Source organism: Manis pentadactyla, chromosome 1 (genome assembly GCF_030020395.1).
Source record: "Manis pentadactyla isolate mManPen7 chromosome 1, mManPen7.hap1, whole genome shotgun sequence".
Lineage (NCBI taxonomy): Eukaryota > Metazoa > Chordata > Mammalia > Pholidota > Manidae > Manis > Manis pentadactyla.
Window position 1 is genome coordinate 110,286,235 of NC_080019.1, and position 26,842 is coordinate 110,313,076.

Genomic DNA, 26,842 nt, shown 5'->3' on the forward strand with positions numbered 1-26,842 from the left:
AAAGGCTTTGCCCTCACTCAACATGGTCGCTTTCCGGTTTCGCTCTTGTTGGTAAATTGGCTCTCTCGGCTCCCGTTTCTCTCCCCGGTTCTTCAAGTGCCCGGAGTAGCCATGGCGGCCATGAGTTTGTTGCAACGGGCTTCGGTCACTGCGGTGGCAGCTCTGTCTGGCCGCCGCCTTAGCACCCGACCTGGATTCGGGGGCTTCCTCACCCGTGGCTTTCCGAAGACTGTTGGTGGGTGCTGGCTTTGGGTGAAAGGGAGTGTGGGGTGAGAGATGGAGGACTCTTCCCGGGTGACCTTGGTGGGATCTAAGGGAGCAGGGAGAATTGCGGGCCTGGGGCTTGAGAGGAGAGACGGAGCATGGGGCTGTGTGAGGACATGGAAAGTTTTCCTGAAGTAATCAAGTCGAACCCCTTTAAATTATTAGTTAGCACTTGTGAAACCTTTTGCCGTTCACCCATCCCCATTGCTAATTTGCGGATGAATCTAAGGTTAGGCATAGAGCTGAGACCCTTGTCTTTACAGCACCAGAGTCTTTTGTATGTTCCACCGGCACTGGGTTGTAGTCCCACAAGATGGAAAATCATGTTGCTGAGAAGCCCACCTGCTACTGTTATGCAGACAGGCGGAGAGGCGCAGAGCTAACTCATGCAGTAGGCACAGTGCCTATATGATACTTGTAGGGGTCCAAGAAAATGTTTCAGTTTAAATGTCTTTTAAAATCAGGAGGGAAAACAACTATAATGTTAATGAATATGTGATAATGACTCGTTTTACATCAACGCAGTGTCAAAATAATTTTTAGAGCTTCTTAGAGAGGAAGGGGTCCGTAAAAGAAAGGTCCCTAGGTCTTAGGAAGGTCATAATGCAGATATGGGAGGGTTGTTTGCAGCCTCTTGGAGACTGGGTTGAATTTTAGCAGAATGAATAATCTTAATAGCAAAGCATCAGATGCCTTATATTCAATCTATCTTACTCGTTCAAACTCTGCAAAGTAAGTACAACGTTATTATCCCCATTTTACAGATGAGGAAACTGTGGCTGAATTATTACAAAAATAGTGCACTACTGAATGTACTAGATATAATAATAATGGCAGCTAACATTCATTACGCACTTATTATGTGGCAGGCACCATTCTAAGATTATAAACGTATTCATTTAATTGTCTTGATCAAAGATATATTTTAAGCTCTTTGCCCTAAGACCAGTAGGTAAAGAGGAAGTGAAATTTACCCAACAGCCTTAAAGATCTCCCAACTGGAAATATCCTTCTGTTTACCCCTTTTTTCTTCTCCCAATTTAATTTGAAGTATGTCACTTCACATGATGAAGCACTATACATAGGGACTTGCTGGAAAAATGATGGAAAAGACAAGTGATATTTAACAAATTCCAGCAGGAATTTGAACCTGTTACAAAACTACATGTGCTAATATTCCTTGATAAAAGTCCCTTTGTAAGCCATTTATGATAGCCTCTTCTTCAAACACTCCTCAGACAGTATTTAATCATGCCTAGATGGAGATAAACTGAGGTAAAATTTCACCCCCAGATCCTCTTTGTGCAGTATGCTACATTTTTGGAGATCTGGAAAGATCTTTATAGTATTTATAACCTTAAAATATCTATATGCATAATTTGCATCTTTCTAGAAATGTCATTTTGAAATAAACTTCTCTTTTACCATAAGATCTGTTTAAAAAAAAAGGTTGATATTAACTTACCTTATAAGGTTGTGAGTAGGAAAAAATCTGTAGCACCTAGCATTAGCCTTCTACAGGGCCCTCTGGTATACAGTTCTTAAAACCTAGCACTGTCATGTTATCTTCATTCACCTTCAATGAAAACCTTTCTCAGGAAATTTACGTCCTTTCCACTGGGAGCAGGAAAGAATCTAAAGCTATACCGAGGATTACTGCGTTTCAGCTGTGTACCTGCTTTCAAAGGTATTTTGCATTGTCAATGTGGAATGAAAAGCATTAATCTATTAATATTATTGTTTATGTCTGTCCCTATGAGAATATAATAGCCAGCAAAATAGAGAACTTTATTCTGTTCTGTTTCTTTCAGAGGGACACTGTCTAGGTTCAAAAATCCTGGCTAGAGTTTAGTAGCAATATGACCTTGGGTCATCACACCTTGGAAGCTAAGCAGAGGCACTTAATTGCTCAGAACCTGCATTTTTTTTCATCTTTAAAAAAGAGGATGTTTATTACAAGTGTGCTTATATTCTGTTAACAGGGAAATATAACTAATTTCTTTCCTATTGACAAGTATTTATAACCTTAAAATATCTATATGCATAGTTTTGCATCTTTCTAGAAATGTCATTTTGAAATAAACTCTTTTACCATAAGATCTGTTAAAAAAATTAAAAAGTTGATATTAACTTACCTCATAAAGTTGTGAGTAGGAAAAATCTGTAGCACCTGGCATTAGCCTTCTACAGGGCCCTGTGGTGTACATTTCTTTCTTTTTTTTTTTTTTTTGTAGATAATTATTTTTTATTAAAGGGTAGTTGACACACAGTATTACATTACATTAGTTTCAGGTGTACAACATAGTGATTCAACATTTATATACATGATAATTCTAGGTACCAGCTATCACCATACCAAGTTGTTACAATATTTTGACTATATTCCTTATGCTATACATTACATCCCGGTTACTTATTTATTTTACCATTGGAAGTGTGTACTTTTTTTGTTTGTTTGTTTGTGAGGGCATCTCTCATATTTATTGATCAAATGGTTGTTAACAACAATAGAATTCTGTATAGGGGAGTCAATGCTCAATGCACAATCATTAATCCGCCCCAAGCCTAATTTTCGTCAGTCTCCAATTTTCTGAGGCATAACAAACAAGTTCTTACATGGAGAACAAATTCTTACATAGTGAATAAGGTACATGGTGAACAGTACAAGGGCAGTCATCACAGAAACTTTCGGTTTTGCTCATGCATTATGAACTATAAACAGTCAGTTCAAATATGAATACTCATTTGGTTTTTATACTTGATTTATATGTGGATACCACATTTCTCTCTTTATTATTATTATTATTATTATTATTTTTTGATAATTATTTTTTATTGAAGGGTAGTTGACGCACAATATTACATTACATTAGTTTCGAGTGTACAACACAGTGATAAAACATTTATATACATAATTCTAGGTTCCAGCTATCACCCTACCAAGCTGTTACAATATCTTGACTATATTCCTTATGCTATACATTACATCCTGGTTACTTATTTATTTTACCATTGGAAGTCTGTCCCTTTTTTTTTTTTTTTTTGTGAGGGCATCTCTCATATTTATTGATCAAATGGTTGTTAACGACAATAAAATTCTGTATAGGGGAGTCAATGCTCAATGCACAATCATTAATCCACCCCAAGCCTAATTTTCATCAGTCTCCAATCTTCTGAGGCATAACAAACAAGTTCTTACATGGAGAACAAATTCTTACATAGTGAATAAGTTCTTACATGGTGAACAGTACAAGGGCAGCCATCACAGAAACCTTCGGTTTTGCTCATGCATTATGAACTATAAACAGTCAGTTCAAATATGAATACTCATTTGGTTTTTATACTTGATTTATATGTGGATACCACATTTCTCTCTTTATTATTATTATTTTTAATAAAATGCTGAAGTGGTAGGTAGATACAAGATAAAGGTAGAAAACATAGTTTAGTGTTGTGAGAGAGCAAATGTAGATGATCAAGTGTGTGCCTGTAGACTATGTGTTAATCCAAGCTAGACAAGGGCAATAAAACATCCAAGTATGCAGAAGATTTCTCTCAGAACAGGGGGGGTGAGGTTCTAAGCCTCACCTCTGTTGATCCCCTATTTCTCACCTGATGACCCCCCTGCGACTGTGCCTGTCTTAGGTTGTTCCTCCCTTGAGGAATCTTACCCATCTCTGGCTAACCAGTCATCTTCCGGGACCATACAGGGAAATGTAAATTTGGTAAGTGAGAGAGAAGCCTTATTGTTTGAAATGGTTAGCTTTTTATTTCTTTGCATATTTATGCCCTGTAGCTTCTATGCCCAGCATTTGTCTTGAGGTATCTTTACCACTTGGAAGAATTATGATACTCGGTAAATTTGATATGAGGCAAGAATTCTATTTAAGGGTTGTAATTAGGAAGGAAGAAGAAAAGCTATAGAAGTAGCAGGCGGAAGAAAACATGGGAAGATTGATTATTTCTTTGACATATCTTCTCGTAGAGTAACTTCAGCATGTATAGGTTTTAAGCTACTACTTAAATTGCGGACACACATTAACATAATAGGAGTATAGTTATATAACCAAAGCATACCTGTAATTACCAGCCATCTCCAGTGAAACCAAGAAAACCAGTTAGGCACCTTAGGCATTTGTGAAAACTTATCTATGATATGGTGGATATTGTCCAACTGAACTTGAACAGTCTGAGAGAAATCAGACAAATTAAAACAACCCATTCCTGGGGAATGTTCACATCCCTTATGTTCTTTTAACAGTAAATAGTCTGTAGTTGTAAGATTTTGGAGTGCTACAATTTGAACTTCTCCTAATTCTTGGTTGAGTTCCAACAGTATAGATCCAATCAAATTTGTTGTTTTACTGTATGCACAGGCCAGCTTAGATATCTCCTTCTTCATTCCCATGGCAAGTCCAGGAACTGGTGGGATGAGTGCATCTACAGCTGTAGCAGTGCGTGGATCTTTGTTGGGGTTTTTTGATGACCAACTTCTGGAATGAGCCTTCCAGAGAGTGCTGATGTTGGAAGTTCTTTTTCATATCATATCTTTGTTCATTTTCAGGGTAGCCCAGTTAGGCTTTGATCCTCTGTATAAACACAAACAGACCCTTTGCCTACACTTTTATATGCCCTTTATACCCTTGTGTAGAACTCATTGGAGGTTACCACACAGGAACTGCCTTTTTTTTTTCTTTTTTTTGGTATCACTAATCTACACTTACATGACGAATATTATGTTTACTAGGCTCTCCCCTATACCAGGTCCCCCCTATAAACCCCTTTACAGTCACTGTCCATCAGCATAGCAAAATCACTACTTGCCTTCTCTGTGTTGTACAGCCCTCCCTTTTCTCCTACCCCCCCATGCATGCTAATCTTAATACCCCCCTACTTCTCCCCACCCTTATCCCTCCCTACCCACCCATCCTCCCCAGTCCCTTTCCCTTTGGTACCTGTTAGTCCACTCTTGAGTTCTGTGATTCTGCTGCTGTTTTGTTCCTTCAGTTTTTCCTTTGTTCTTATATTCCACAGATAAGTGAAATCATTTGGTATTTCTCTTTCTCCACTTGGCTTGTTTCACTGAGCATAATACCCTCCAGCTCCATCCATGTTGCTGCAAATGGTTGGATTTGCCTTTTTCTTATGGCTGAGTAGTATTCCATTGTGTATATGTACCACATCTTCTTTATCCATTCATCTATCTATGGACACTTAGGTTGCTTCCAATTCTTGGCTATTATAAATAGTGCTGTGATAAACATAGGGGTACACTGATCTTTCTCATACTTGATTGCTGTATTCTTAGGGTAAATTCCTAGGAGTGCAATTCCTGGGTCAAATGGTAAGTCTGTTTTGAGCATTTTGATGTACCTCCATACTGCTTTCCACAATGGTTGAACTAACATACATTCCCACCAGCAGTGTAGGAGGGTTCCCCTTTCTCCACAGCCTCGCCAACATTTGTTGTTGTTTGTCTTTTGGATGGCAGCCATCCTTACTGGTGTGAGGTGATACCTCATGGTAGTTTTAATTTGCATTTCTCTGCTAATTAGCGATGTGGAGCATCTTTTCATGTGTCTGTTGGCCATCTGTATTTCTTTTTTGGAGAACTGTCTGTTCAGTTCCTCTGCCCATTTTTTAATTGGGTTATTTGTTTTTTGTTTGTTGAGGCGTGTGAGCTCTTTATATATTCTGGACGTCAAGCCTTTATCGGATGTGTCATTTTCAAATATATTCTCCCATACTGTAGGGTTCCTTTTTGTTCTATTGATGGTGTCTTTTGCTGTACAGAAGCTTTTCAGCTTAATATAGTCCCACTTATTCATTTTTGCTGTTGTTTTCCTTGCCCGGGGAGATATGTTCAAGAAGAGGTCACTCATGTTTATGTCGAAGAGGTTTTTGCCTATGTTTTCTTCCAAGAGTTTAATGGTTTCATGACTTACATTCAGGTCTTTGATCCATTTTGAATTTACTTTTGTATATGGGGTTAGACAATGGTCCAGTTTCATTCTCCTACATGTAGCTGTCCAGTTTTGCCAGCACCATCTGTTGAAGAGACTGTCATTTCCCCATTGTATGTCCATGGCTCCTTTATCAAATATTAATTGACCATATATGTCTGGGTTAATGTCTGGATTGTCTAGTCTGTTCCATTGGTCTGTGGCTCTGTTCTTGTGCCAGTACCAAATTGTCTTGATTACTATGGCTTTATAGTAGAGCTTGAAGTTGGGGAGTGAGATCCCCCCTACTTTATTCTTCTTTCTCAGGATTGCTTTGGCTATTCGGGGTCTTTGGTGTTTCCATATGAATTTTTGAATTATTTGTTCCAGTTCATTGAAGAATGTTGCTGGTAGTTTCATAGGGATTGCATCAAATCTGTATATTGCTTTGGGCAGGATGGCCATTTTGACGATATTAATTCTTCCTAGCCACGAGCATGGGATGAGTTTCCATCTGTTAGTGTCCCCTTTAATTTCTCTTAAGAGTGACTTGTAGTTTTCAGAGTATAAGTCTTTCACTTCTTTGGTTAAGTTTATTCCTAGGTATTTTATTTTTTTTGATGCAATTGTGAATGAAGTTGTTTTCCTGATTTCTCTTTCTGTTGGTTCATTGTTAGTGTATAGGAAAGCCACAGATTTCTGTGTGTTGATTTTGTATCCTGCAACTTTGCTGTATTCCGATATCAGTTCTAGTAGTGTTGGGGTGGAGTCTTTAGGGTTTTTTATGTGCAGTATCATGTCATCTGCAAATAGTGACAGCTTAACTTCTTCTTTACCAATCTGGATTCCTTGTATTTCTTTGTTTTGTCTGATTGCCGTGGCTAGGACCTCCAGTACTATGTTAAATAACAGTGGAGAGAGTGGGCATCCCTGTCTAGTTCCCGATCTCATAGGAAATGCTTTCAGCTTCTCGCTGTTCAATATAATGTTGGCTGTGGGTTTATCATAGATGGCCTTTATTATGTTGAGGTACTTGCCCTCTATTCCCATTTTGCTTAGAGTTTTTATCATGAATGGATGTTGAACTTTGTCCGATGCTTTTTCAGCATCTATGGAGATGATCATGTGGTTTTTGTCTTTCTTTTTGTTGATGTGGTGGATGATGTTGATGGACTTTCGAATGTTGTACCATCCTTGCATCCCTGGGATGAATCCCACTTGGTCATGGTGTATGATCCTTTTGATGTTTTGAATTCGGTTTGCTAATATTTTGTTGAGTATTTTTGCATCTACGTTCATCAGGGATATTGGTCTGTAGTTTTCTTTTTTGGTGGGGTCTTTGCCTGGTTTTGGTATTAGGGTGATGTTAGCTTCATAGAATGAGTTTGGGAGTATCCCCTCCTCCTCTATTTTTTGGAAAACTCTTAAGGAGAATGGGTATTATGTCTTCCCTGTATGTCTGATAAAATTCCGAGGTAAATCCATCTGGCCCGGGGGTTTTGTTCTTTGGTAGTTTTTTGATTACCGCTTCAATTTCGTTGCTGGTAATTGGTCTGTTTAGATTTTCTGTTTCTTTCTGGGTCAGTCTTGGAAGGTTGTATTTTTCTAGGAAGTTGTCCATTTCTCCTAGGTTTCCTAGCTTGTTAGCATATAGGTTTTCATAGTATTCTCTAATAATTCTTTGTATTTCTGTGGGGTCCGTCGTGATTTTTCCTTTCTCGTTTCTGATACTGTTGATTTGTGTTGACTCTCTTTTCTTCTTAATAAGTCTGGCTAGAGGCTTATCTATTTTGTTTATTTTCTCGAAGAACCAGCTCTTGGTTTCATTGATTTTTGCTATTGTTTTATTCTTCTCAATTTTATTTATTTCTTCTCTGATCTTTATTATGTCCCTCCTTCTGTTGACCTTAGGCCTCATCTGCTCTTCTTTTTCCAATTTCGATAATTGTGACATTAGACCATTCATTTGGGATTATTCTTCCTTTTTTAAATATGCTTGGATTGCTATTTACTTTCCTCTTAAGACTGCTTTTGCTGTGTCCCACAGAAGTTGGGGCTTAGTGTTGTTGTTGTCATTTGTTTCCATATATTGCTGGATCTCCATTTTGATTTGGTCATTGATCCATTGATTATTTAGGAGCGTGTTGTTAAGCCTCCATGTGTTTGTGAGCCTCTTTGCTTTCTTTGTACAGTTTATTTCTAGTTTTATGCCTTTGTGGTCTGAAAAGTTGGTTGGTAGGATTTCAATCTTTTGGAATTTTCTGAGGCTCTTTTTGTGGCCTAGTATGTGGTCTATTCTGGAGAATGTTCCATGTGCACTTGAGAAGAATGTATATTCCGCTGCTTTTGGATGTAGAGTTCTATAGATGTCTATTAGGTCCATCTGCTCTACTGTGTTGTTCAGTGCTTCCGTGTCCTTACTTATTTTCTGCCCAGTGGATCTATCCTTTGGGGTGAGTGGTGTGTTGAAGTCTCCTAGAATGAATGCATTGCAGTCTATATCCCCCTTTAGTTCTGTTAGTATTTGTTTCACATATGCTGGTGCTCCTGTGTTGGGTGCATATATATTTAGAATGGTTATATCCTCTTGACTGAGCCCTTTATCATTATGTAGTGTCCTTCTTTATCTCTTGTTACTTTCTTTGTTTTGAAGTCTATTTTGTCTGATATAAGTACTGCAACCCCTGCTTTCTTCTCGCTGTTGTTTGCTTGAAATATGTTTTTCCATCCCTTGACTTTTAGTCTGTACATGTCTTTGGGTTTGAGGTGAGTTTCTTGTAAGCAGCATATAGATGGGTCTTGCTTTTTTATCCATTCTATTACTCTTTGTCTTTTGATTGATGCATTCAGCCCATTAACATTTAGGGTGACTATTGAAAGATATGTACTTATTGCCATTGCAGGCTTTAAATTCGTGGTTACCAAAGGTTCAAGGTTAGCCTCTTTAGTGTCTTACTGCCTAACTTAGCTCGCTTATTGAGCTGTTATATACACTGTCTGGAGATTCTTTTCTTGTCTCCCTTCTTATTCCTCCTCATCGATTCTTCATATGTTGGGTGTTTTGTGCTGTGCTCTTTCTAGGAGTGCTCCCATCTAGAGCAGTCCCTGTAAGATGTTCTGTAGAGGTGGTTTGTGGGAAGCAAATTCCCTCAGCTTTTGTTTGTCTGGAAATTGTTTAATCCCACCGTCATATTTGAATGATAGTCGTGCTGGATACAGTATCCTTGGTTCAAGGCCCTTCTGTTTCATTGTATTAAATATATCATGCCATTCTCTTCTGGCCTGTAGGGTTTCTGTCGAGAAGTCTGATGTTAGCCTGATGGGTTTTCCTTTATAGGTGACCTTTTTCTCTCTAGCTGCCTTTAAAACTCTTTCCTTGTCCTTGATCTTTGCCATTTTAATTATTATGTGTCTTGGTGTTGTCCTCCTTGGATCCTTTCTGTTGGGGGTTCTGTGTATTTCCGTGGTCTGTTCGATTATTTCCTCCCCCAGTTTGGGGAAGTTTTCAGCAATTAGTTCTTCCAAGATACTTTCCATCTCTTTTCCTCTCTCTTCTTCTTCTGGGACCCCTATAATACGGATATTGTTCCTTTTGGATTGGTCACACAGTTCTCTTAATATTGTTTCATTCCTGGAGATCCTTTTGTCTCTCTCTCTCTATGTCAGCTTCTATGCGTTCCTGTTCTCTGATTTCAATTCCATCAATGGCCTCTTGCATCCTATCCATTCTGCTTATAAACCCTGCCAGAGTTTGTTTCATTTCTGCGATCTCCTTTCTGGCATCTGTGATCTCCCTCCGGACTTCATCCTATATCTCTTGCGTATTTCTCTGCATCTCTGTCAGCATGTTTATGATTCTTATTTTGAATTCTTTTTCAGGGAGACTGGTTAGGTCTGTCTCCTTCTCTGGTGTTGTCTCTGTGATCTTTGTCTGCCTGTAGCTTTGCCTTTTCATGGTGATAAAAATAGTTTGCAGAGCTGGGATGAGTGACGGCTGGAAGAACTTCCCTTCTTGTTGGTTTGTGGCCCTCCTCTCCTGGGAGAACAGCGGCCTCTAGTGGCTTGTGCTGGGCAGCTGCGCGCAGACAGGGTTTCTGCTTCCTGCCCGGCTGTTATGGAGTTTATCTCCGCTGTTACTGTGGGCGTGGCCTGGTTCGGGCAGCTGCTCCAAAATGGTGGAGTCGCGTTGGAGGGGGAGCGGCTGGGAGGCTATTTATCTCCATAAGGGGCCTCTCTTCCGTGCAGCCCAGGGGTTAGGGTGCCCAGAGATCCCCGGATTCCCTACCTCTGGATTAAGTGTCCCACCCTGCCCCCTTAAGACTTCCAAAAAGTACCCGCCAAAACAAAACAACGACCACACAAGAAAAAAAAAAAAAAACATTTTAAATTAAAAAAAAAAAAAAAAGTCGCCGCTTGTTTTTCTTTATTCTCCAGCGCCAGCCTCAGGCATCTGCTCACCAGTCTTGCTGGCCTGTTTCCCTAGTATTGGGGTCCCTATCCCTTTAAGACTGCCAAAAAGCGCTCGCCAAAACAAAACAGAAAAAAAAAAAATTGGTCGCTCGCTTTTCTTATGTCCTCCGACGCCCGGCCTCCAGTGCCCGCTCACTGTTCTTGCTGCCCTGTTTCCATAGTATCCAGGGCCCCCTGCACACACACTGTGTCTGCACTCTGGCCGGGATGGCTAGGGCTGGGTGCTCAGCAGTCCTGGGCTCCGTCTCCCTCCCGCTCTGCCTACTCTTCTCCCGCCGGGAGTTGGGGGGATGGGCGCTCGGCTCCCGCCGGGCCGGGGCTTGTATCTTACCCCCTTCGCGAGTTGCTGGGTTCTCTCAGGTGCGGATGTGGTCTGGATATTGTCCTGTGTCCTCTGGTCTTTATTCTAGGAAGAGTTGTCTTTGTTATATTTTCATAGATATACGTGGTTTTGGGAGGAGATTTCCGCTGCTCTACTCACGCCGCCATCTTCCGATCCCTCCCCCAGTGTACATTTCTTAAAACCTAGTACTGTCATGTTATCTCCGTTTACCTTCAGTGAAAACCTTTCTCAGGAAGTAAGATAAAATTATTCTATTCGTTTAAATTATTAAATATCAAATATCAAGGTATTGCAGAAATGAGTTTAAGTTCTCCCCTCAGCTGCAGGAACTTCAGTTTTGAAGATTAAAGACTTGTGTACACTTATTATGGTTTAAAAGCACTGAGAGTATTTAAACAATTATATCAACTAAGTGGTGTGGAGTTAATTCAGACTTGAATGATGCAGCATTTTAACTGGATTCTGGGGATTGTTTTAACAGGTATAATTGGCAGAAAAGGAGAGGATGTGTTTTCTGATACATCTGAATATCAGGCTCTTGGGATAGGGTTGGGAGAGAAGGCTTTAAAAGGGGACTTTGGAACCAAACTGGGGGAAGGGAGGGACTGATACAAAGCCAAAGTATCTTAACTATTTTGTAGGCAGTAGAGAGTGTTTTAGCAGAAGAGCAACTTCAGTAGTGTGTTTGAGGAAGATGTTTGCAAATATTGGATGGCTTAGAGGAGATGTTGATTACTTAAGCCAGTGAAGTACAGAGGGCAAGAAAAGAAATGGAGTGTTTAGATCTTAGAATCAAAAGGCCTTGACAACTGATGAATAAGCCGGGGGTGGGGTGGGGGGTAGGTACAGGAAAGATCCCTGAGACTGTTAGCCAGGGTAATTGAGTTGGTTTTGCCATTAAATAGGAAAAGTCAAAGAATGAGGGATCTTTTGATTATTGTCTTAGAGACACAAAAAATTCTTACATTATCTTATTTGATCCTCACAAATAACACAGATGTCGAAAACACAACTTTCTTGAGTTTATTTACATTTTTTAAAATTGGGTACTCAAACCTTATTTCCGTGTGATTAATGGATGCCTAATTGAGAACTTCCAGGCTTTCCAGAGAGGTGAAGAGGACTGTTTTGGTGACAGGAGAATCTGAATTCCAGAAATCCTGGCAGTTACCTAGTTGTAAGCAATGTGTAGCCTAATACTTTTAGATTGCAAACAAATGGCCCTACTACATCAACAACAAATCATGAAATCATGAAGGCTCAGAATATTTGAAAGACTTTAATGCTAATGCTATGAAATATATTTTAGGACCATTAGTAATAATAGTTATCTAGCACATTTAATGACATGAATAATTGTTCAGACAATAGGATAATTATATGTAAAGAAAATAAGCAGTTAACATTACTAACTGCATCAGTATTGTTAGAGTATGGGTGGCCAGACCAAGCTTTCTTTCATGGTTTTGTTCCATTTTCCATACCTATTAATAGTGTCATTCATAATCAGTTGTTCCAAAAACCACATAGTTTAATCCTTATGTCTTTCTCTCTGTATGCATGTTTATCTATGTGTGTCTGTCTCATTGAAAGGGAAAGTTGCGAGTATACTGTGTCTTCTGAGTAAATTTACTTGCAGGGACTAAGGAAAGATCTCCTGCCAACATTTACTTTACTTAAGAAATGTCAGTTCAGCAGTTCATGGAACACCTGCCATGTGGCAGACATTCAAGGGTACTGGAAATACAGTACTAAGACAGTCCCTGACATGATGGACTCTAACAAAATAATTAGACTTAGAGCTTATTGTTCTAAAGGAAATAACCAAATGATATCAAGGAGAATAAGGGGGCCAGCTTTGGAGGGTAGTCAGAGAAGACCTCTTTGATGAGGTGATATTGATCTTAGCCCTGAAGGACAAAGTGTGGAGGTAGCCATTCAGAGTCTGTGGAAAGTAAGTGCAAAAACCTGAAGGCAGAAAGAGTTCTTGGAGTTGGAAGGAAACCACTGAGACTAATGAGTTGGAAAGGTATGCATTTTTATTTTAAGCGAGGCCATATTTTCAGATTCTTTGAGGGAAATGACCTTAGAACTCCTCTAGGCCAACAACCTATAGTATACTAATCCTTGTTACATCCCATTATTGATACTTGAATAACTCTATAATGGGGAATTGGGGAGGCAGTCCAATTTTATTTTCAACCACTCAAATTGTTACAAACTTCTTCCTTGTGTTACGCTGAAAATTACTCTCTCACACATTGATCCAAGTTTTTCCTTTCAGGTCACCACAGAATAATGAAATACTGAAAGCCCTTTGTCACGGGGTAGTCCTTCAACTATTTAAAGACACTAATGCGGTCTCCACTCAGACTTCTTTTTTGTAAACCAATCAGCTTCAGCTCTTTCAGTTTCAGTATGCCAGTTGCCAGAACTTTCCACTTACTGTATTTAATCCTTTCAGATTCAGCCTTTTGTAAATGTGTCTGAAGAGTTTTGGGGATCCCATTTCAACAATAATGTAGTAGCCACTCCCGTAGCGGTAGCTTTGTGTCATCCTCAGGAATACCGCACCATATCCAGGCCATTCATAGAAACCTTGACCTTGCAGGGCTGTTGAGAGAGTCCTTTGGCAGGTTACTGCATTAAGTAATCAGTCCCTCTTGGTATAAACAATCAATTACCTGTTACAGATTCCTCTACCTTGCTACCTAGGTTGGCTTAATACACCATCCTCAAATCCCACTTCCACCATCCTGTCTAAATAGGAACTTTACTTTTGGACCTAGTCTTTTCTGACTGCACCCTGTTTCTTTCCTGTGTTGTCCTCATAGATTTAAAACGAATGTTTGTTTCTTTCAGTGGGATCTATATGCTTAGACTACAGGACTAGCATAGGACCTGTACTTAGTAGACACTTAAATATTTATTGAATTAAAAAGTGATTTGTACTGTTATCCAGCCTGTTTTTTCATCTAGTCCAAAAAAATTCCGTTATATTTTCCAGTGATTTGTGGAAATACATACTTTGTCAAATTTACTTGGTTTAGAAGGCTAAGTATGACTTAGTAAATCATGTCAGCTTCTAATTCTCTTGTGAATTAACCTCCTAAATTCCTTGCAAGCTGCTGTGGGAGATATCAAAATTAAGAAGACAGCTCCTGTCTTCAAGACATTTGTATTCAGTGGGGGCAATTAAAGCAAGTATACACATCGCTAGAATGTACAGCAGTTGAAAGGCAGGAGAGATTTCATCTGTTTGGAAAGAATGTTGGTTTCTTGGAGAAGATGTTATCTGGGCCTAAGGAATAGATTTCAGGGGAGGGGCGGGCATTCAGGACATTTAAGCTTTCGAACAAAGGGTGCAAATCTTTGTGACATTATGACTGAAATTCCTTTATTAGGAAATTATATTTTTATTCCCCACTGACTTAAAGGGGAAATTTCCTTGAATACAGTTATGCAGCAGAAACATAGTAACCTTCAGTTTCTCAGTAACAGATCCTTCACTGCTTCCAGCAGAAAAGGCTTAGAGTGCCTAAAGTGATCTTTCCAGACTTCCAAGAAAGACAAACAGCATAGAAAGACAAAGGAGTGAAATTTTGCTTTAGTTTATCTCCAACAAGACTTGATTAAATCTCATCTGGAGGAGAAATTTAAGAGGAGGATATTCACATTAAAAAATGGCTTACAAAGGAATTATATCAACATGTATTAGAGTATATATTTTTGATCATATTCAAATTCCTGCTGGAGATATGTTGAATAAATATCTTTACATCTATTTTGCAGCAGGACTGTAATATATGTTGCCTCATCGTATAAAATAGCATAATTTAATCTGTTTTGCAACATTAGCAAATGTTTGTTGCACAGGTGAACAGAGATAAGCAGCCCATGGAGAGGATCTGACCTTGCTACCTGCTATTGAAACAAATTCAAACAATTATTAAAGTATTTCTTTAACTTTGAATAAAAGTAAGGAAAGCTGTTGTTTAGAATAGTACATCAATCTGTTTAAAGATAACCTATCTGTCCTGCCTTTAGTACTCAAACATTCATTTTTTATCTGAATTCTTATTAAACATTTATGCATATACATTTTCTTATAATCTGGTTTTAATCTCAGGATATAACAGTATATCAACATGAACTTTGTGTATAACAGGGTAATTTATTATTTCTAGTTCCTGTTCGACACAGTGGAGACCATGGGAAAAGACTGTTTATCATCAAACCTTCTGGATTCTATGACAGGCGTTTTTTAAATTTAATGGTGAGTTAAAGATTTTGTTGAACTAAACTCCTTACTTAAAATAGGATTTATTTTGTCCTATTTAGGAAACATCTTTCTTTTTATAAAAAATTTTATTTTGTAAATTTGTATTTCCTTTCTCAAAATTTAGCAAGATTGTGTAGTAGAGTCTGATTTGTTACTGGATAATTTTTTTAATTAGTGAGCCTTTCCTCCTTCAAAAAAGAGATTCATGTGTATTAGAGGTAAAAGTTGAGCCATTCCTTTCTTCTTAAGTTATGGGGTTTCAAAATAGAATCTTGTTCCCTGCCAAAAACAAAAATAAAAACAAAGACACTGTAAGTTATAAAACTTTGAAAACAGATTCATTTGGGGATAATTATTTGTATTATTAACATATTCTTTTAAGTTGCCAAAGAACTCATTGAAAGACTTCTTTAGTCTATTATTTGGGGATATGATTTTTTCTTTCTATGTTGTTCCGGAACCTTGATTTCAGAGTGAAGCAGGGTATTGACCATACGTTTATATCTCAAGGCTCTAGAAGGAAAAAGTAGAGGCTTAGAAGAGGGAAAATTGTCTGGACTCTCTCACTGTACTTAAAGCTGTGACCTGCCATTTGAGTACTGGCTGCCCTCTTGACCTTCTCTTGCTCACCAGCTGTGCTTAATGCCCTTCTTTATACCCCTTGTTGACCCCCCACTTTTCATGTCATGACCAAGTCCAACTCTACAGTAGTTGAAATCACCCTAATGTTCTTATACTTTTCTTCTTAATCCAGAAATTTCTTTTATTATATTGCTTTAACCAAAAAATTAAAAACCCCCTAAATAGGTATTTTATTATACCTGTACAGTTAATTCTTTTTTCTTTCATTTTTGGCACTAAATATAGGCATCTAAAAGGTAGAACAAAACAAAATCACAGAAATAAATTAACTTGATACTACATCTCCAATTTGGCAAGTTTGTTTCACAAGAAGTATAAGGAAATCACGTAATGAGGACAATTTGACAGTGGGAAAGAGTTAGGAAATGATTATGTGTAAACTTTTTTTTTAAATCATAACAGAAATTCTACCTTCTGTTGACTGGGATTCCAGTAGCAGTTGGCATAACTCTGGTGAATGTATTCATCGGTAAGTACCTCCCACATGACCAAATTGGTAAATTTGTAAAACCTATGTATATTAATTTAGAAAAAGAAAATATGGATATTATGAGGGAAGGTTATCTAAATAATAATCATAAGTCTGGGAATTTATTTTAAAATAACCAGATCTTAGTCTGCAATAGTGTTCAGTGTTAACTTTTTTAAACATTTTTATCCCCTCCAAGAATCTTTCAAGATCACTGAACCTGTAGAGCTGACATAAAAGGCTTCAGAAAGCTTTCTCTTCTTCCTCCTCCTTATTTCTCAAACCAGTTTTGACAAGTTTAAATAAGGAAACAGAAAGAAATAGAAATGGAAGAGAGATTGAGTTAATGCAACAGTTTTTTAATCTACTCAGGAACATATAAAATAATCTAAAAAATAATGAAATTGTGAATGACAGTAAACATTAGATTTTCATGGGAAATTCTGCTCAAAGTACCTTAACGTCTTTTTTTTTTTTTTTTTTTTTAAATAATTATTTTTTATTGAAGGGTAGTTGACGCACAGTATTACATTACATTAGTTTCAAGTGTACAACACAGTGGTAGAACATTTATATACATAATTCTAGGTTCCAGCTATCACCCTACCAAGCTGTTACAATATCTTGACTATATTCCTTATGCTATACATTACATCCCGGTTACTTATTTATTTTACCATTGGAAGTCTGTCCTTTTTTTTTTTTTTTTTTTTTTTTTTTGTGAGGGCATCTCTCATATTTATTGATCAAATGGTTGTTAACGACAATAAAATTCTGTATAGGGGAGTCAATGCTCAATGCACAATCATTAATCCACCCCAAGCCTAATTTTCGTCAGTCTCCAATCTTCTGAGGCATAACAAACAAGTTCTTACATGTAGAACAAATTCTTACATAATGAATAAGTTACATAGTGAACAGTACAAGGGCAGTCATCACAGAAACTTTCGGTTTTGCTCATGCATTATGAACTCTAAACAGTCAGTTCAAATATGAATACTCATTTGGTTTTTATACTTGATTTATATGTGGATACCACATTTCTCTCTTTATTATTATTATTTTTAATAAAATGCTGAAGTGGTAGGTAGATACAAGATAAAGGTAGAAAACATAGTTTAGTGTTGTAAGAGAGCAAATGTAGATGATCAGGTGTGTGCCTGTCGACTATGTGTTAATCCAAGCTAGACCAGGGCAATAAAACATCCACGTATGCAGAAGATTTCTCTCAGAACAGGGGGGGTGAGGTTCTAAGCCTCACCTCTGTTGATCCCCAATTTCTCACCTGATGGCCCCCCTGCGACTGTGCCTGTCTTAGGTTGTTCCTCCCTTGAGGAATCTTACCCGTCTCTGGCTAACCAGTCATCTTCCGGGGCCATACAGGGAAATGTGAAGTTGGTAAGTGAGAGGGAAGCCTTATTGTTTGAAAAGGTTAGCTTTTTACTTCTTTGCATATTTATGCCCTGTGGCTTCTATGCCCAGCATTTGTCTTGAGGTATCTTTACCACTTGGAGGAGTTATGATACTCGGTAAATTTGATATGAGGCACGAATTCTATTTAAGGGTTGTAATTAGGAAGGAAGAAGAAAAGCTATAGAAGTAGCAGACGGAAGAAAACATGGGAAGATTGATTATTTCTTTGACATATCTTCTTGTAGAGTTACTTCAGCATATATAGGTTTTAAGCTACTACTTAAATTACACACACACATTAACATAATAGGAGTATAGTTACATAACCAAAGCATATCTGTAATTACCAGCCATCTCCAGTGAAACCAAGAAAACCATTAAGGCACCTTAGGCATTTGTGAAAACTTATCTATGATATGGTGGATATTGTCCAACTGAACTTGAACAGTCTGAGAGAAATCAGACAAATTAAAACAACCCATTCCTGGGGACTGTTCACATGCCATATGTTCTTTTAACAGTAAATAGTCTATAGTTGTAAGACTTTGGAGCGCTACAATTTGCACTTCTTCAAATTCTTGGTTGAGTTCCAACAGTATAGATCCAGTCAAATTTGTTGTTTTACTGTATGCACAGGTCAGCTTAGATATCTCCTTCCTCATTCCCATGGCAAGTCCAGGAACTGGTGGGATGAGTGCATCTACAGCTGTAGCAGTGCGTGGATCTTTGTTGGGGTTTTTTGATGATCATCTTCTGGCATGAGTCTTCCAACCTTAACGTCTTTGACCCTGAAATGTTTTGTTCACCAGGGATACGGATAACCAGAAGGGATAATGTCTTTTATTAGAGCTTGTTACAATATGTACAAACAAAATGGTAAATTCTCGTGTAATGCTTATAGACAATGCTTACATGTAGAAGACAGATGAAAAATATCTCATGAATGAATTGATTTCCAACCATCCTGAAGTGAATTTAAGATCTTAAGTGTCTTCATTGGTACAGACAAAAGGCCCTTTAAAACCATAAGAAGTTGGTTTCTTAAATAAAATAGTGAAGGTCTAATATTACGAACTCCAGATTCTAAAATTGAACATTATTGTTTTATCTTTTTAGGTGAAGCTGAGTTAGCAGAAATTCCAGAAGGCTATGTCCCTGAACACTGGGAATATTTCAAGGTTGGTAGAAGTCATTGAAATTTACTTTCTATGAGGCGTCTTGTCAATGCACTGGTTAATGTCTTAGTTTAGCAATTACTATGTAGTTTTATATTCAATTTTTGATATCAAGTGGATGATGTATTTTGTGCTCACCTTTTATAAGCAACTTCTTTTTGTAATTTTCTGCATTGTTTTAGTACTTTAAACTTTATGGTTTCAAAAGAATGACAGCTAATGCTGGCTATGATAAGTATTTTCCAAATATTATCTCATTCCGTATAAAACATACTATTATTTCCACTTTAGAGATGAGGAAACCAAGGCTTAAATGAGGTTAAGTGACCTGACCCCAGAGCAGGCCTGCGTTGGTAATTAGTCATTTAATCACACTGTCAGTTTTACTGAAGACCAAAGTTAATTCTGTTACTTGTCTTTGTAAGTGTTGTGTTGAAATGGCCTTGATTAGAATATGCTAGCTTGTTTTATTGTTTGAATGAATTATATATTAGAAAAGAAATATTTCATTATTAAATCTTTAGATTAGCCATACAATTACTTTGCTCTTGCTAACTGCTAGAAAGAGCTCCATTTTTTGGTCACCAAACCCTGGGTTTGGCTCCTAAATCTGCCACTTAGGATACTCAGTGTGTCTAGTGTGTAATGTGTAATGGCAAATAACACTGGTTTTAGAGTTACACATACCAGGTTTAAGCCCAGATGCTCCCACTTGGTAACTATATAACTTACTGCGATTTGCTCATCATAAAATGGGGACAAAAATAGTATTTACCTGATGGATTAAAACTATTTAAAATCTGTGTAAAGAGTTGGCACATAATAAATGTTGGCTTACTTGGGATGGCCATTTTAAAGAATAGTAAACTGAAAAAGCAAAGTACGGTTCAGAAACTAATTTTAAACAAATTTTCTTCTGTAGCATCCTATATCAAGATGGATTGCCCGTACTTTCTATGATGGTCCTGAAAAAAATTATGAGAAAACAATGGCTATCCTTCAGGTTGAAGCTGAAAAGGCTGAATTACGGTAAAAAAAAAAAAAAAGGCTGGTGGACGGTAAAGAAGCAAATCCTTCCCTACAGTTGGAAACCATAAGAAAAACATTTAATAAAATTATTTCAACACTACAGGATGCTCTGGGTAAAAAGATGAAGATGGGGAGATAATTAGCCTGTTTAGAGTGGAGATTAGGAGTTGGAGACTGGGAGACTTGGGTGATAAGAAAAAGAATATTTTAGTATATCTCTTTTATGTGCAAGGCAGCCCTCACCTTACACTCTCCTCTCCAACTTCTTTTCCCCCTCCACCCAGCCTCCTCAGAGGTGACCACTATTTAACAATTTCTTATGTATGTTCCTTGAAGAAATTTTTTTGCATTAAAAAATGTATTTTATATATCATTTAAAAAATATATTAACACAAGTGGAATCCTCTTACAAACACTGTTCTGTGCCTTGTCTTCATTTCACTTAAATATACCTTGATCTTTCTGTAATAGCATGTACTCCATTCTTTTTAATGGCTTCATCATATATTTCACTGGATGGGTGTGCCTTAATTTTTTTTAACTAGTCCCCTATGGATGGTACTTAGGTTTTTTCAAAGTTTTTAATATACACAGTCCTGTGATGAATATCTTCATATCTATATTTTTGCATATTTACTCAGTGTATCTGGAATATGGATTCCTAACAGTGGTACTGATTAAGTCAAACATTATGTGTTCTAGATTTTAGATAGATATTGCCAAACTATTCTCTAGAAAGTTATACAAGTTGTCTTTTTTGACACCAATACATGATAATTTCTGTTTATCCATGCTCCCCCAGTAAAGGAATTTATCAAACCTAGAAACTTTTACTGATAAGATAGGTGAAAAATGTTATTTCATCATTTCAATTTTATATTTTTTTGTAAGGTGGAATATTTTTTCATGTATCTATTGGTAGTTTGTATTTCTTTTCTGTAAATTGCCTGTTTTTCTACTAATTTGTACATTTATTAAAACAGCCCTTTTTGTTTTTGTTGCAGATAGGTTTTCCCAACTTGTCATTTGTCTTTTGACAATACAGAATATTTTGCAACATAGAAACATTTTTATATTTCAGTTAACAGAAGTGTAGAAGTAGCTAATTTGTTTTTGAACAATTACTGTGTACCAGGGTTTTAATTACTTTAGAAGTATTTACTCATTTAATTATTGTCAGGTTTGTGAGTCTTTCTTTAGCATCTAGGATTTTGTGTCATATGTAGAGCTCTGATAGTAATTAAGTAAGTATTTAAGTCCAGAATTACTTTTTTAAATGTTCACCTATGTTTCCTTTTGCTACTTTTACATTTGATCCTGTCTGAGATTTATTTTGGTGTTTGGAGTGACGTTTGCATACAGTCAGATGTACCCAATTAAGGTGCGGGGTTTCTGACAGAAGCGTATAGCTGTGTAACCACCATAGTCAAGGTCATTTTAGTCACCTAGTCAGCCTGTTTCCAGGCCCCTTTAGTCAATCCTCATCCCCTGTTCTTGGCCCCCAGCTACCATTGATATGCTTTCTGTTCATTCTCTTGTAAATTTTGGAGTTTATAAAAATTGCTATGATATCGAAAAATGTTTAAATATTTAAGGGAACATCCGATTGGCTTGTTTTCTAGAAGTATTTAAGAGCCTGGAACAGCAGTATGAGCCATGTCTGAAGTTCAAAGAAGTTCAGTGTTACTAAGTATGAGCCAATACTTAGTAACATTAGAGACTTCTTTGAACTTCAGACATAGACCTTTGAGTTCCCGTTAAAAGACCCATCCCAGAATTCCTTAGACATACATAGATTCTAAACAGTTTCAAAACAAAATAAAATAATAACAAAAACAAAACCCTGACTTTTATACCAAGCAAAAGATGCCAGTATGAGCATGGAATGCGAGAACCTACATTTAAAAAAAATATATGTTCAGATATTTGACAAACTGAAGCATAAAAGAAAGAAAATGGAATGGGACCATCTCTCATTATTGACTCCCAGAAGTAACTATTATTTTTGGTCCTCCAGACTATAATACTTTGTGCATGTGTACATGCACATAGTCACAAATGATTACCTTCTATATTTTAATGAAATGGAAGGTGCTCCACATACTCATTTTATATCTTGCTTGTTTAACAATTTACCATCTCCTTCCATGTCAGTATATAATCGTTTTTCCTCATTCTTTTTAACAGGTTCATAATAGTCCATTATATGGGCAAACTATAATCTATTTAACCAGTCCCCTTTGATTAATATTTTAATTGCTTGCATTTTAGATAATTACATTCTAAAAAGTAGGAAAAATAAAGGATGATATTTAATCCAAAAGAAGATAAATATACTCTCTTAGATGTACAGTTATCTGTCTCAGATAGTTTGTGAGACGGGTAAAGTTAATAAAGTAAATTGTTTGACTGCGATTAATTTCTAGTCATGTGAAAAAGTTAAAATAGTAGTTTATAAAAATGAAAAGTAAAAGGTTTGATGAAGAGGGACTATTTCAGGATTGTGTGGCTGTTTGTGCAAAGGTTTGGCTATGAAAGAAGAAAAGTACCTTATAGAGATTATTCAGTTTGTGAAGAAGGATGAGGACAAGTAAGTAGATTTTAGAGTTGAAGAATGTTTTTCCTTAATCCTGATTTTTCTATATAAATATTGATTGTCCGATGTTGACCAGGCTCAGTGTGATGCTGGAAGGTGGTGAATAAGAACATTCCTGCTCTCAAAAGCTATTTTGTCCTGATGATGATGGGTAGGCAGTATAGACAAGGGATGTAAGCACCTCCGAAAGAAGACTTGCTCATTTTTTTAATTCCTAGCACTTGGCACAGCATGTGCCATAATAGTAGGCATTTTATAAATGACTCTCCTAACATCTAAAAAGCAAGACGACAAATTCATTACCACTGTTAAAGTGAAAGTGATCTGACCAGACACAGAGCAGAGACAGGAGGAGAGAATTACCAGTGAAGTAATGTTTTGGTGATAAAAAAAACTGTATTTGCTGACTTTTTAAGTAAGATAAAGTCAAAAATAAGTATCAAATTTTGCTTTTGGGTATGTATCAGATATATGAATACTCATGAATCTGTGAAGGGACATAATAATTTACATAAAAGCAAAGGACTCTAGTTGGTTGTTCTTTATAGAGATAATTCATTACATTTGTAATTGGAAATGGTGGAATCACTGTATTGCTGTTCCATTTGTTACAGGTTAAAGGAGCTAGAAGTACGAAAATTAATGCGTGTCAGAGGTGATGGTCCCTGGTATCAATATCTGACTGTTGATAAGGCACTCATTGATCATTCTCCAAAGGCAACTCCTGATAACTAATCTTTTATTTCTCTAAATACAAAGTATATTCTCTGTACAGAAAAATTAATAAATATATTCTGTATTTTTGCTCTGTGTGATGACTAAAAGATCTTCCATTTCTCTATTTCTCAGCATTAGTGTAAATTGCCTTTTTTGTGTGTGTTTTTTAATTTTTCACGTTTACTGAGGTGTAATTGACAGTTATATATTTAAAGTGTATAATATGATTATTTTATAGACATTGTGGAAAGCAGATTAAGGCTTTTGATTTTTCCGGCTTCCTCTCTCAAGAAAGCTTCAAATCATAATAAAAAAAAAAACTAAGAAAAATAGGAATTTATGAATTCCTAAAGGATTAACTTTGAAAGGTTGATGTTTTATTTAACCAATAAATGGAAGTTAGAGAAGTCTCTGTTAGTTATCAAGAAATACAGTAATGTATACACATTATAGACATCTGGATTACTCAGAGGCAACTCAGAATTTTCAGTGAGATAAATATATTGAACCAACTATACAAAACATTAACAATTTAATAAATAATTTCTCAGTGAACAAATTTCAATGTTTAATGTTATCATTTTTTTTTAGCCATATATCTTTTAGATGGACGCACACGTTTTTTTCGTAGATGTAATCTGTAAGATTCCTTAGAGTCTTTTTCAGTAAACACTGGAGATGTTCCCCAAGGTAAAATGATTGCTGCAAAGATAGTGAAATAATAGTAAAGGCTAAAATAATGGCTGTCACTTACTAGGCATTTACTGTCTGCTGAGTCTGCGCTATACAACTGCATTTATTCACATTATTTTCAAAATGACCTTAGGAAGTACTATTACTTTCTGCATGTTACAGATGAGAAATTGAGGCTCAGAGATTTTAAACGCAGTATTTCCAAAACTAAGTATTCATACTTCAACTTCCAAAATGACCTTAGTTTCAAAAGTTCATTTTCACAGCATACCTTTTGAGTGCCTTTGTGCCCTAGGGGCCCTTTACAATCCAGCCAAGATCCTTTGGGGTGGTTACGTTTTTTTATTTTCCCAGAAGAGGGCTGCCTCCAGCTACTTTCGGATTTTGTTCTGAAGACTCCCTGCACAATCCAATTGCCACCTCATAAATATGCCAGAGGATTTGAGAGAAGGCATGTTGTCCCTAAGTCCTGCTTGTGTGACCCATTCAATTTTGTAGGAGGGGTAAGGAAAACAGAAGCAGGTTTTGTATGTGGTAATTGTAAGTGATGCTATATTATGTACATCTGTGTTCACTTTTTTTAGACTACAGGTTTTTTTTTTTAATCAGGTTTTTACTTACTACTAGAGATGTAAGAAAAACAACATAGAAAATATGGAAAGTTAAAAGAAATACTGATAGTGTCCCCTCCACCCATAAAGAAATATGAGAAATTTCCTTCTCTTTTTTAACTTGCTGGGGTTATATTATATATATATATAATGGAGGTCTCAGGTTTTTTCCTAGGTTTGGAAGTGTTTCTTAGACGGAAAGGCTTTATAGAGCTAACAAATATATAGATACAAGTATGTTTATACTGGTTTTTATGCAAACTTTTTCCAATTCAAATATTTAAGCTTACATATTGGTCACTATGATACATACTGGGATAAAGTGGTCATCACTGTAGACATGATTCTTCAAAAGAGTTCACTTCAGCACAGATGGTAAAAATTAAATCATAAATTATATGCATTGAATTTGATAGGGGAAGAAGAGCACTGTAGGATCTGTGGGACCCCAAGCTAGCCTAAGGGTATATGGAATCCTTGCAAGCTCATTTCATAACATCTGAAACAGCAGACATTGATTTGAGTGAATTAATGGATTTAATTCTGTTTTTTCTTTTTTTCTGCAATTCTACAAAGCCCAGCATTGTGTTATAAAAAGGTGTGGCTTTAATGGAGCAGAGAAGACTAAATTCTGAGCTTGCCAATTACTATGGCAATAATAATTACTACCATCTATTTGATACTTGCTACGTTCCAGACACTGCACTAGGAATTTTATATTTAATCTTCCCTTCTATCTCATATTGAGTAAGTTCTTTTACTCCTTGAGCCTTATCTATGAAATGAAGATTATGTTCTTCATCCCACTGTTGTGAAGATTACTGGGACAATGTATATATAGTACATACTACACTGGTAAATACTAGGTGATAAAGACTTTTCTCTGTCAGCTGAAGCTTGAAATGGTCCTCTCCCTCAAGAAAATTGTGAAATACCCCATACTATCTCTGTTTGAAGCCTATTGACTTCAAAGAATAATGGAGTTAGAACTAGAGTAGAGCCAATAGGCAATGTTTTTGAAACTACTTCCAAATCATGGGAAAAGTCAAATGTACCAAGTTCTACAATGCTATTTTTGTTATAAATACTCTATGCTGGAGATCACAAGACAGCAAAAATCCTCAAAATATTAGCAAACCGAATTAAAAAACACACCAAAAGGGTCATCCACTATGACCAAGTGGAATTTATTCCAAGGATGCAAGGATGGTGTGATCATGAATCAATATCATACACCACATTAACAAAAAGTATAAATACCACATGATCATCTCAATAGATGCTGAAAAAGCATTTGACAAATTCAACATTCATTCATGATAAAAACAAAATGGTATAGAGGGCATATACTTCAACATAATAAAGGCCATATGTGACACAGCTAGTATCATACTTGGGGGAAAAAAGCTTTTCCTCTAAAAACAGGAACAAGACAAGGATGTCCACTCTCACCACTTTTATTCAACATAGTACTGGAGGTCCTAGACACAGCAGTCAGACAACACAAGAGATAAAAGGCATCCAAATTGGTAAGGAAGAAATTAAACTCACTATTTGCAGATCACATGATATTTTACATAGACGACCCTAAAGACTACACCAGTAAACTATTAGAACTAATGACTGGATTCAGCAAAGTTGTGGATACAAGATTATTGCACAGTAATCTGTTCTGTTCTCATATACTAACAACAAGCAAGCAGGAAGAGGAAATCAGGAAAACAATTCCATCAAAAAGAATAAAATACCTAGAATAAACCTAAACAATGGGGTGGAAGGCCTGTACTCTGAAAACTGTAAAACACTCATGAGAGAAATTAAAGAAGACACCAATAAATAGAAAGCTATCCCATGCTCATGGATAGGAAGAATATTGTCAAAATGGCCATGCTGCCAAGAGCAATTCAGATTTAATGCAATCCCTATCAAAATACCAACAGCATTTTTCAATGAACTACAACAAATAGTTCTAAAATTCATATGGAACTACAAAAGACCCCAAATAGACAAAGCAATCCTGAGAAAGAAAAACAAAACTGGGGGGATTATGATCCCTGGCTTCAAGCTATACTAACAAGCAACAGTAATCAAAACAGCACGATACTGGCACAAAAGCAGACCAGTAGATAAATGGAGAATAGAGAACCCAGATATAACCTCATGCATATATAGTCAATTAATAGATGATAAAGGAGC

General features: G+C 36.7%; 1 protein-coding gene across 1 annotated transcript; it reads left to right on the forward strand.

Annotated features, from left to right (window-relative positions):
- Position 1: 1 nt before the first annotated feature.
- On the forward strand, positions 2-23,435 carry NDUFB5 (NADH:ubiquinone oxidoreductase subunit B5). The gene is made up of 6 exons (XM_036926746.2): positions 2-235; positions 15,207-15,295; positions 16,346-16,412; positions 18,942-19,003; positions 19,923-20,029; positions 23,240-23,435. The coding sequence occupies exons 1-6, from the start codon at positions 112-114 to the stop codon at positions 23,358-23,360; spliced, it is 570 nt and encodes a 189-aa protein (XP_036782641.2). The 5' UTR covers positions 2-111; the 3' UTR covers positions 23,361-23,435.
- Positions 23,436-26,842: the final 3,407 nt, after the last annotated feature.

Bases quoted from the DNA above. Each gene is read 5' to 3' on its own strand.
- NDUFB5 (XM_036926746.2), top strand. From the start codon at position 112: ATGGCGGCCATGAGTTTGTTGCAACGGGCTTCGGTCACTGCGGTGGCA. The intron at 15,296-16,345 runs GTGAGTTAAAGA...AAATCATAACAG, and splicing joins GGCGTTTTTTAAATTTAATG to AAATTCTACCTTCTGTTGAC. The intron at 20,030-23,239 runs GTAAAAAAAAAA...CATTTGTTACAG, and splicing joins GCTGAAAAGGCTGAATTACG to GTTAAAGGAGCTAGAAGTAC.